This window comes from Hypanus sabinus, chromosome 4, assembly GCF_030144855.1.
Source record: "Hypanus sabinus isolate sHypSab1 chromosome 4, sHypSab1.hap1, whole genome shotgun sequence".
NCBI lineage: Eukaryota > Metazoa > Chordata > Chondrichthyes > Myliobatiformes > Dasyatidae > Hypanus > Hypanus sabinus.
This window is the reverse complement of record NC_082709.1, coordinates 1,188,418-1,200,876: the sequence shown is the minus strand read 5'-3', so window position 1 is coordinate 1,200,876 and position 12,459 is coordinate 1,188,418. Positions and strand designations below refer to the sequence as shown.

Below are 12,459 nucleotides of genomic sequence, written 5' to 3'. Positions count from 1 at the left end.
GTAATGTTAAAATTGTACAAGGCATTGGTAAGGCCAAATTTGGAATATTGTGTACAGTTCTGGTCACCAAATTATAGGAAAGATATCAATAAATTAGAGAGAGTGCAGAGACGATTTACTAGGATGTTACCTGGGTTTCAGCACTTAAGTTACAGAGAAAGGTTGAACAAGTTAGGTCTCTATTCATTGGAGCGTAGAAGTTTGAGACGGGATTTGATCAAGGTATTTAAAATTTTGAGAGGGATAGATAGAGTTGATGTGAATAGGCTGTTTCCATTGAGAGTAGGGGAGATTCAAACAAGAGGACATAATTTGAGAGTTAGGGGGCAGAAGTTTAAGGGAAACACGAGGGGGTATTTCTTTACTCAGAGAGTGATAGCTGTGTGGAATGAGCTTCCTGTAGAAGTAGTAGAGGCCAGTTCAGTTGTGACATTTAAGGTAAAATTGGATAGGTATATGGACAGGAAAGGAGTGGAGAGTTATGGGCTGGTAGGTGGGATTAGGTGAGATTAAGAGTTCGGCACAGACTAGGATGGCCGAGATGGCTTGTTTCCGTGCTGTGATTGTTATATGGTTAAACTAGAGCCACATTGTTCTGGAAATGGCCATCATTAGATAATTAAGGAACAAATGGGCTGTCCCAGCTGATGTTAGACTGTCTTTAAAGAGACTGAACCCCCGCAAGGCAGAAGCTCCCAATGGAGTACCTGGAAATGCTCTGAAACCTGTGCCAACCAAATGGCCAGAGTATTCAAGGACATTTTCAACCTCTCACTGCTTCAGGCAAAAGTTCCCACTTGCTTCAAAATGGCAACAATTATCCCAATGCCTAAGAAGAATATTGTGAGCTATCACCCAGTAGCACTCACATCAGCAGTGTTGAAATGCTTTGAGAGGTTGGTCATGACTAGACTGAACTCCTGCCTAGTCAGAATGAACAGCAGATGCAATCTCCATGGCTCTACACACAGCTTTAGACCACCTGAACAACACAAACACCTATGTCAGGATACTGTTCATCAACTATAGCTCAGCATTTAATACCATCATTTCCACAATCCTGATTGAGAAGTTGCAGAACCTGGGCCTCTGTACCTCCTGCTGCAACTGGATCTTCAACTTCCTAACTGGAAGACCACAATCTGTGTGGATTGGTGACAATATCTCCTCCTCCCTAACGATCAATACTGGTGCACCCCAGGGGTGAGTGCTTAGCCTGCTGCTCTACTCACACTATACCCATGACTGTGTGGCTAGGCATACCTCAAATACCATCTGTAAATTTGCTGATGATACAACCATTCTTGGTAGAATTACAGATGGTGACAAAAGGACGTACAAGAATGAAATATGCCAACTAGTGGAGTGATGTTGCAACAACAACCTGGCACTCAACGTCAGTAAGTTGTAAGAGCTGATTGTCGACTTCAGGAAGGGTAAAACGAAGGAACACATACCAATCCTCATAGAGGGATCAGAAATGGAGAGAGTAAACAGTTTCAAGTTTCTGGGTGTCAAGATCTCTGAGGATCTAACCTGGTCCCAACATACTGGTGCAGTTATAAAGAGAGCAAAACAATGACTATACTCCATTTGGAGTTTGAAGAGATTTGGTATGTCAACAAATACACTGAAAAACTTCTATTGTTGTACCGTAGAGAGCATTCTGACAGGCTGCATCACGGTCTGGTATGGGGGGTGGAGCTACTGCACAGGACTGAAAGTAGCCGCAGAGGGTTGTAAACTTAGTCATCTCCATCTTGGGTACCAGCCTACAAAGTACCCAGGACATCTTCAAGGAGCGGTGTCTCAGAAAGGCAGTGTCCACTATTAAGGACCTCCAACACCCAGGGCATACCCTTTTCTCACTGTTACCATCAGGTAGGAGGTACAGAAGCCCGAAGGCACACACTCAGTGATTCAGGAACAGCTTCTTCCCCTCTGCCATCCAATTCCTAAGTTGACATTGAACCCTTGAATGCTACCTCACTTTTTTAATATACATTATTTCTGTTTTTTGCATGATTTTTAGTCTATTCAATATACGTATACTATAATTGATTTACTTATTTATTTTTTTTTTCTTCTATATTATTTATTGCATTGAACTGCTGCAGCTAAGTTAACAGATTTCACGACACATGCTGGTGATAATAAACCTGATTCTGATTCTGATATTGGATCACAACTTCCCATGTTTACCTTCAACCTTAAGTATTCATTGTATGAGATCAACCCATCCCTACCACTCATTCTTAGGATTCTGTACTGCCCAGTTTCCGAACCACCCTCAAAAAGTGCCAATGTCTCTCGTTAAGGCCTAACTTCCTACTCATCCTCCAGTGCTTCCTGCTTGTCCATATCCTTGCTTTGTTTTCTCTTTATATTCCCAACCCTCCAACCTACTTTTTCCCAATCCATTTAACAACTCCTCAATCACAACACATCAAAGGCTTTGACCTCCATGTGTCACTGCAAACTCTAACGCTGAATCCAAGGGTCAGTACCGCATTCCCAATCCAAGGTCCTCATTTACTGAGGTAGCCTCCACTGCTTCATTGGGCAGAGAATTCCACAGGTTTACCACCCTCTGGAAAAAGCAGTTCCTCCTCATCTCTATCTTAAATCTACCCTCTGAATCTTAAGGCTATGTCCCCTAGTTCTAGTCCCGCCTACCAGTGGAAACAACTTTCCTGCCTCTATCTTATCTACCTCTTTCATAATTTTATATGTTTCTATAAGATCTCCTCTCATTCTTCTGAATTCCAGTGAGTACAGTCCCAGATGACTCAATCTCTCCTCATAGTCTAACCCACTCATCTTTGGACCCTGGTGAACCTCCTCTGCACCACCTCCAAAGCCATTCCTCAAGTAAGGAGACCAGAACTGCACACAGTACTCCAGGTGTGGCCTCACCAGTGCCCTGTATACTCAGCATAACCTCCCTGCTCTTAACTTTAATCTTTCCAGCTAAAACATCAACATTCATTTGCCTTCTTGATAGCCTGTTGCACCTGCAAACCAACCTTTTGTGATTCATGCACAAGCATTCCCGTCCCTCTGCACAGCCGTATGTTGCAATTTTTCACCATGTAAATAATAATCTGCTCTTTCATTTTTCCTTCCAAAGTGGATGATCTCACATTTACCAACATTGCACTCCATCTGCTAAACCCTTGTTCACTCACTTAACCTATCTGTATTTCTCTGCAAATCCTCCGTATCTTCTGCACAATTTGCTTTTCCTCTCAATTTAATATCATCAGCTAATTAAGATACACTACACTTGGTCAACTCTTCAAGATTATTGATGTATATCATGAACAGTTGTGGGCCCAGCACCGAACCCTGTGACACACCGCTCACCACTGACTGCCAACCAGAGTAACAGCCATGTATCCCAACTTTCTATTAGTTAACCAATCCTCTATCCATGCTAATACATCACCCCCTAATTCTATGCATCCTTCTTGTATGGATAAGTCTTTTCTGTGGCTGCTTATCAAAAGCCTTCTGGAAATCCAAGTAAATAAAATCGATCTGTTCCCTTCTATCCACTGCACTCATTATATCCTCAAAGAACTCCAGTAAGTTTGTCAAATAGGACCTGCTTTTGCTGAATCCATGCTGCGTCTGCCTGATGGATTAATTTATTTCCAGATGCCTTGCTATTTCTTCTTTAATGATAGCTTCAAGCATTTTCCCAACTACAGATGTTAAACTAACTGGCCTAGAGTGACCTGTCCTTTGCCTACATCCTTTTTTGAACAGTAAAGTTACATTTGCCATCTTCCAATCTGCCAGGACCTGCCCAAAGTCCAGAGAAGTTTGGTAATGATGCACCATCAATAACTCTCTGAGACGTGAGGCGAGATATCGGCTTTTATTGACTGGAAGAAAGAACAAGCAGTAGTTGACCACCATACTACATCCTGGAGACTGAGGGCAGGGCTCAGGCCTCAATCGCCTTTATACCGGGGTCTGTGGGAGGAGCCACAGTCAGTGGGAGGGGCCACAGGAGCAGTCAGCAGGGGGCGTGTCCAGACAGGTATATGTAGTTCACCACATTCACCTCCCCCCCCCCCCCCCTTTGTTTTAAAAGAGAGTCCCCATCGGGTGAAGTTTCTTACAAGTATATTTACAGGTTAAGTCTATCAGGTGGTCGAATCTGTTGCTGCGATCTACGTAGCATCGGCTGTGATTGCACAGGTGCCGGTGGTGATTGCACCAGAGATGGTGGTTGTGCTGGTTCCGGCCTAACTGGAGGTGTCAGCCCACTAGGCGTCAGTGATCCCTCATGCGTGTGTGAGGCACCTGGTATATGCGCGTGCGAGAAGTCCGGTATAGGAGTGTCGTGAGGAGTCTGTATAGGGCCTGGTGTGCGTGGTGTCACTTCGGGTACAGGGTTCATAGTTACCAAGGAGTGTTCGGGGTAGTGGTCTGCTGCTTCTGCGGGTGCCAGGTCGCGGACGGAGACCGTGTCCTCCCGCCCATCAAGTAAGACCACGTAAGCATACTGGGAGTATTTATTGCTCCTCACATGTTTCCAGAGCAGCACTGGCCCTGGGGACATCAGCCAAGCTGGTAGGGTGGTCCCAGTGGCAGACTTCCTGGGAAAAGAGAATAGGCACTCGTGAGGGGTGGCATTGGTGGACGTACATAACAGGGAGCGGATAGAGTGGAATGCCTCAGGGAGGACCTCCTGCCATCGAGAGACTGGCAACCCTTTTGACTTAAGGGCCTCCGCAGAGAGGGGAAAAGTGGTAGACTTGACCAGAGGGCGGGCCTTGTCTGCGTAATGGGGGACTCATTGAGCGTAATAGGAAAAGAAGCCCAGGCACCATCTGAGGGCTTTGAGGGTGGTGGGAAGAGAGAGTTCTAACAGGGGGCGCATACGGTCGGGATCAGGGCCAATGACCCCGTTTTCCATGACATACCCAAGGATAGCGAGTCGGGTGGTTCCGAACACACACTTGTCCCTGTTATAAGTAAGGTTCAGGGCTTTGGCCATTTGGAAAAATCATTGGAGGTTGGCATTGTGATCCAGCCAGTCGTGACCGCAGATGGTGATGTTATCCAGATAGGGAAATGTGACCTTCAGTTGGCACTGGTCCACCATCTGGTCCATTTCCCTCTGGAAGACCGAGACATCATTTGTGACACCAAATGGGACATGCAGGAAGTGATAGAGCCTGCCGCCTGCCTCAAAGGCGGTGTAGGGGCGGTCCTCTGGGTGGATGGGGAGCTGGTGATAAATGGATTTCAGATCTATTGTCGAGTACACCTTGTACTGAGCTATCTGGTTGACCATATCCGCGATGGGGGGTAGGGGGTATGCATCAAGCTGCATGAACCTATTGATGGCTTGACTATAGTCCACCACCATCCTATTTTTCTGCCCAGTCTGAACTACAACCACCTGGGCCCTCCAAGGGCTTGTGCTTGGCTCAATGATCCCCTCCCTGAGCAGCCGCTGCACCTCTGACTGAATGAAGGCCCTGTCCCCCGCGCTGTACCTCCTGCTTTTAGTTGCCACAGGTTTACAGTCGGGGGTCAGGTTGGCGAAAAGCGGTGGGGGAGGGATCTTGAGGGTGGAGAGGCTGCAAGTGGTGTCAGTAGCACGGCCGTTGGCATGGTGTTGGGTGGGATGTGTGGTTCGGTGTGTGTGTGTGGTCAGTAGCGGGGTATATGGCAAAGTCCCACAAAACTGAGGATTCCTGACAGTGAGTGGTGGGAGGGGCCCGTCATATACCATAGTCACACTTTCGAGGTGGCTCTGGAAGTCCAGCCCCAATAGCACAGGCGTGCACAGTTGATGCATGACCAGTAGCGCAAAGTTCCGATATTCTGTGCCCTGCACCACCAATGTCGCTACACAACCCACCTGGATGTCTGTGGAATATGACCCAGAAGCCATGGTGACCCTCTGGCTTACTGGCTGGGTCACAAGTCTGCAGTGTTGCACTGTGTCTGGGTCAATAAAACTCTCAGTGCTGCCCATGTCAAACAGATAGCTAGTCCTGTGCCCCTCCACCAGGATGTCCATCATTGACTTTGCAAGCTGGTGTGGGGCGCTTTGGTCGAGGGTTACGGAGGCCAGAGTTGAACTGCCGTCGTGGTGCCCGGTAAGCACCGGTGTGTAGGGGGCGGGGCATGTTGGCGCCGACAAAGATGGCCGCCCCCATCCGGGCATGCAAGATGGCAGCCCCCATGCCTCACACGCAGCACTGCCCGACCCCGCTTGTGGTTTAGACTTACAGACCTTGGCGAAATGGCCCTTCTTCCCGCAGCTGGAACAGGTCGCCTCTTGGGCCGGGCAGCGTTTTTGGGGGTGCATTTCCAGTCCGCAGAAGTAACACTACGCAGGCTTGCGACTGGCAGCAGCCATGGTTTGTGGAATTCGTGGAATCGCGACTGGCAACGGCGTTGGCGAATTCGCTTGAGGGAACCGGGGGCGGCGGGTTCTGAGGTGTCCACGGAACCAGCAGGGGATCGCGTGACTGGACAGCGTCAGCATTGTGCAGAGCAGCCTCCAGCGTGTCAGCCGTCTCAATCGCCGAGTGTAAGGTAGGATCGGCATTTTCCAGCAGCCGCTGGCGCACGTACACTGACCTGATCCCTGTAACAAAGGCGTCTCGTACGAGGAGCTCTGCATGCTGTTCCGCCGTGAGAGTTTTGCAGTCACAAGTTCGCACGAGTGTCTGTAGGGCTCGGAGAAACTCAGCACTCGACTCTCCAGCCCACTGTCGTCACGTAGCTAAGCAATGTCTTGCGTAGACGGTGTTCACCGGCCGCAGGTACTGTCTTTTGAGGGCGTCCAGTGCCCCTTGGTAGGTCGGCAGGTCCCTGATAAGTGAGTAAACTTTCGGGGTGACCCTTGAGAGGAGAATTCTGTGCATAACAGCGGGTTCAGTTGCACTAACCTGCTCCAAGTATGATTGGAAGCCTGCAAGCCAGAGTTCAAAGGCAAGAGCTGCTTCAGGGGCTTGGGGGTCCAAATCCAATTTTTCGGACGTAAAATACTTTCCATGGTTTAAAACTTCCAGTCAATAAAATTGATGCACCATCAATAACTCTCTGAGACGTGAGGCGAGATATCGGCTTTTATTGACTGGAAGAAAAAACAAGCAGTAGCTGACCACCATACTACACCCTGGAGACTGAGGGCTGGGCTCAGGCCTTAATCGCCTTTATACCGGGGTCATTGGGAGAAGCCACAGGAGCAGTCAGCAGGGGGCATGTCCAGACAGGTATATGTAGTTCACCACAGGTAAACTATCACCAAAGCCTCTACTATAATTCCTGCTGATTCCTTCAGTACCCTGGGATGCATTCCATCAGGACCTGAGGTCTTATCTGTCTTCAGGCCCACAATTTTGCTCAGCATTACCTCTTTAGCGATAGCTGTTGTATCGAGGTCCTCACCTCCCATCGCATCCATAACATCTCTCTTTGGCAATTTAGACATGTTCTCTACCATGAAGAACAACACAAAATAGTCATTCAAAGCCGCTGCCATTTCCTCATTTCCCAATATCAATTCCCATCATGCCTGATGTTGTAGTGTGAGGGAAGAGAAGTGGGTGCAGTTACTGTTAGAAGAGCAAAGGTGCTCAAAAAGCTAAAAGACCTAAGGGTACATAAGTCACTCTGACCAGATGAACTGCACCCTAGGGTTCTGAAAAAGGTAGTGTTAGAGATTGTGGTGGCATTAGAAATGATCTTCCAAAAATCAATGGATGCTAGCATGGTGCCAGAGGACTGGAAAATTGCAAATGTCACTCCACTTTTTTTAAGAAAAGAGGAAAGCAACAGAAAGGAAATTATAAACTAGTTAGCCTGACCTCAGTGGTTGGGAGGATATTAGAGAAAATTGTTAAGGATGAAGTGATGGAGTACATGGTGACACAGGACAAGATACTATGAAGTCAGCATGGTTTCCTTCAGGGAAAATCCTGCCTGACGAACCTGTTGGAATTCTTTGAGGAGATTACAAGTAGAATGGACAAAGGGGATGCAGTGGATGTTGTATATTTGGACTTTCAGAAGATGTTTGACAAGGTGCCACATATGAGGCTGCTTAGCAAGTTAAAAGCCCATAGTATTACAGGAAAGTTACTAACATGGTTGGCTGATTGGTAGGAGGCAGGAAGTGGGAATAAAAGGATCCTTTTCTGGTTGGCTGCCAGTGAGTAGTGGTGTTCCGCAGGGGTCGGTGTTGAGATCACTTATTTTTATGCTGTATATAAATGATTTAGATGATGGAACAGTTGGCTTTGTTGCCAGGTTTGCAGATAATATGAAGATAGGTGGAGAGGCAGGTAGTTTTGGGGAAACAGGCAGGATGCAGAAGGACTTAGACAGATTAGAAGAATGGGCAGGAAAGTGGCAAATGAAATACAACGTTGGAAAATGCATGGTCATGCACTTTGGTAGTAGAAACAAATGTGAAAACTGTTTTCTAAATGGAGAGAAAATCCACAAATCTGAGATGCAAAGGGACTTGAGAGTTCTTGTGCATAACACCCTGAAGGTTAACTTGCAGGTTGAGTCAGTGGTGAGGAAGGCAAATGCAATGTTAACATTCATTTGAAGAGGTCTAGAATACAAGAGCAAGGATGTGACACTGAGGCTTTATAAGGCACTGGTGAGGGCTCACACTGAGAATTGTGAACAGTTTTGGGCCCCTCATCTTAGAAAAGATGTACTGGCATTGGAAAGGGTCCAGAGGAGGTTCAGAAGGATGATTCCAGGGATGAAAGGGTTATCATACAAGGAACATTTGATGGCTCTGGGTCTGTACTTGCTGGAATTCAGAAGGATGAGGGAGGATCTCATTGAAACCTTTCAAATGTTGAAGGGCCTAAACAGAGTAGATGTGGAAAGGATGTTTCCCATGGTGGGAGAGTCGAGGACAAGAAAACACAAACTCAAGATATAGAGGCGCCCTTTTAAAACAGAGATGCGGAGAAATTTCTTTAGCCAAAGGGTGATGAATTTGTGGAACTTGTTGCCACATGCAGCTGTGCAGGCCAGGTCATTGGGTGTATTTAAGGCAGAGATTGATAGGTTCTTGATTGGACATGACATCAAAGGTTACAGGAAGGAGGCCAGGAACTGGGGTTGAGCATGAGATTTTAAAAGAAGTATCAGTTATGATTGAATGACGGAGCAAACTTGATGAGCTAGTAGGCCCAATCCTGCTCCTGTGCCTTATAGTTTTATGTTCTTGCTCCCCCTTCTTGTTCTCCAAGGGACCTACGTTTAGCCACCTTTTGCCACTTTATATAATTATTAAATACTTTTACTCTCTGTTTTTATATTTTGTGCTTGTTTATTTTCATAAGCTAGCTTCCCTTTCTTTATTGCACACTTTGTGGTTCTTTGTTGGTTTTTAAAGTTTACCCGATCTTCTAGTTTCCCACTATTTTTGGCAACTTTGTATGTATGAGCTTCTAGATTGATGGCTTCTTATATTTCCTCAGTTATCCAAGGCAGGCTCTCCCACCCTTACTGTCCTTGCTTTCAACTGGAATATAATTTTGTTGAGCACTATGAAACATCTCTTTGAAAGTCTTCCACTGTTCCTTAACTGTCCCACCAGTTACGTACCCCATAACTGGGTCACTTACCAGCAAAGATAGAGAGGTCCGTTGAAGTCTGATGGTACTATTTTTAACAGTATTTACTGATAAAAATACACAAAAATAATATCAATGCAAACATACAGATAATATATGTCGTCAATACTAAATCTAAAAGCACAGGTATAATAATAATCAATAAGGAATAGCTCTATCGTGGTCTATGGGATAATGTATTGGCCGATGGAAATATAGAAGTCACTTTAATTCATTCAAGCTGCAGCTTTTAGATTGGAGAGAAAGACGGGTTAAAACTTGCCCATTCCTTTTATGATGTCAATCCTTCGAGAGTCGTTGGGAGTTGATTTCCCCGTTGTTAGCTAAAAACCATTCTTCCGTGACAAGAGCCACCGATTCTGGGGCAAATGGAAATGAACGCACGTGGCCTTCCCACCGGCTTTTGCTAATACGGGATCGCTAGCGTTTCTTCTGGTGCGTCTGAAGGGGCTGTTCCCCAGACCCTCTTTTATCCTGACTCACAGGGTCTCAGATGTCAATCAGGTTGGGATGATGCAATCCCTCCACCAACCCCCCTCGGTTCATTGCCTGGGGGCTTCGATGAATTGTACAGGATTCAATACACAATTCCGTCTCCAAGAGACAATAGCCGGTATCAATGGTTCCGCCTTTCGGGGGCCAGGACACATTCCAAACTCTTTGTGGATTCTGCATGTCTTTCTCTCATTTCCTGGGTCTCCTGAACTGACTTAATAGTGATCTTGCGATTCTCACAAAGGAGGGGGTTACCCCGCACCCTTCGGCCCCTCAGAGCTGTGGCACATTTGTAACACACCATATAGCCAGTCTACACTAGCCAAATCCTCCCTCATCCCATTGTAGTCTCCATGGCTGAGGCATAATACACTGGTTTTCAATCGAACTATTGCACCCTCCATTTGACTGAGAACTTCAATCATACTGTGATCACTCTTTTCAAGAGGATCCCTAACCACAAGATCACTAATTTTACCTGTCTCATTGCACAGGACCAGATTGAAGATAGCACATTCCCTTGTAGGTTCAGTAACACGCTGTTTAAGAAAGCCATCACCGATGCATTCTATGAAGTCCTCCTCAAGCCTGCATTGACCAACTTGATTCTCATAAAGGTTCTCTTAAAAGTTACGATTGAACCCACATTCCCAATTTCCACTGGCAGCTCATTCCACACACCCACCACCCCCTCCAAGTGAAGGATTTCCCCCTTAGGTTTTCCTTAAATATTTCACTTGCTTTGGATCTGAATGAAGACAGTTGTCATTGTCATCCTGTTAGAATACCCTGTCTTATAGGTGCTCCTAGATTTCTGGTACCCTATTTCCCCTATTTCTGATTGCCTAAGTCCAACAGCTTGCAATGATATTACTGAACAAATTCTTAAATTAAATTGTTTTGTTTACAAAAAGGGTGAAGCAAAAATGATGAAAGATGGTAATGTCTTCAGAGTTGTACAAGAAAACTGCTGGGATCCTCAAGTCCGAATTAAAGAAATGGATCAGTCAGGTAAATGGAGGTCTAATATATTGCACATTTTTCTGTGAATTAGAATTGATTTATTATTGCCACACTCAGAAAGTTAGACATCATCTATGGAATGAGAAATAGAGTTCATGCTTCAGGTGAAACCTACCAGGGCAGCATCTTTCAGCAGGATAATGGGACCAAGGACGACATCCAGTACAGACTCAGCAAAGTGAGAAACGTCTTTAGATCAATGAGCAACAAATGAGGATCAGCCAAGTCCAGTGTCCACACCAAGATGAAGCTGGGACAGAGCTGGGACACTCTTGTATGGGTCAGAATGCTGGCGCATGACAGAGAACAACCTTGCCAAGCTGTTGTCATTCCACACCTCTGTATTTTCTAGCTAAGGAATGTCTCTAGCTATGCCCTACTCCTTCAGCGTCGCCAAGAGGACACAGCCATAATCATCATGAGGAAACATTGGAGAAGAATTGGGCATGTAATAAGAAGAGAGGCCAACTCCATCATCAAGACAGCAATACATTGGATCCCTGAAGGGTAGAGGAAATGTGGGAGACCAAAGACAACTTGATGCTGTGCTGTAGAGGCAGAAATGAGGACCCTGAACCATACCTGGGCACAATAGAGAAGTTGGCAAGGAAGGGGAGAGAGATGGAGGATCTTCATTGCTGCCCTAAATGCTAGCAGCATAATAGGCAGTAACTACTTCTTCAGGTGAAACACTCTTCATTTGTTCTGAACCAATCTTATTCCAAAGCACAGCTGCAGGAATTAGTTTACAAAATAACTTTACAAGATAACTTTTGCTGAGCAGTCTCTAATGAGGTAAGCCATGTACTTTCTCCAAAAAAAATCTTGCTTTGACTCAAAAATTCAAAGTATGTCTGCAGCCACAGACAGCCACAGAACAAAGAAGCACCATGGAACCCTTTCAAAGAGAACATCAAACACACAACAAACAAAGAACAAATTATGCAAATAACAAAAGAAAGTGAAAAACACAAAATATAAAACATTAAACCACAGATTCCTTTAAACAGTCTAGGAATGTTCAGTTCAATTTAGTGCTGTGTTATTAGCTGACTGCCGGCTGTACAGCCAGTCAGTCCAGATCAAAATCACACAAAATAGCAATAAAAAAAGGACTGGTCAGAAATCAGAAACACGTGTAACATGATATGCAGAGCCCAATGCACAAACCGTGTTGATCAAACCTTGCCCAAGATCCAAGATACTGGCAGCAGTGATCAAGAGGGGGAGAGAGAGACCGGTCACATGCAGGCAGACGGCACAGAGAATCCTCTCGCCTTCCACTCTCATCCTTGTTGAT

General features: G+C 45.8%; 1 protein-coding gene across 10 annotated transcripts in view; it reads left to right on the top strand.

The window, feature by feature from the left end:
• Positions 1–12,459, top strand: part of acmsd (aminocarboxymuconate semialdehyde decarboxylase) — a 169,522-nt gene that overhangs the window by 67,119 nt on the left and 89,944 nt on the right. For all 10 annotated transcript variants that reach the window (XR_009511534.1, XM_059966279.1, XM_059966275.1 and 7 more), the window contains one exon: positions 11,051–11,147. Coding sequence is in view for 9 of the 10 variants with exons in the window: in XM_059966275.1 (XP_059822258.1) it covers positions 11,051–11,147 (97 nt within the window). In the remaining variant the exon portion in view is untranslated. The remainder of the gene's footprint in view (positions 1–11,050; positions 11,148–12,459) is intronic.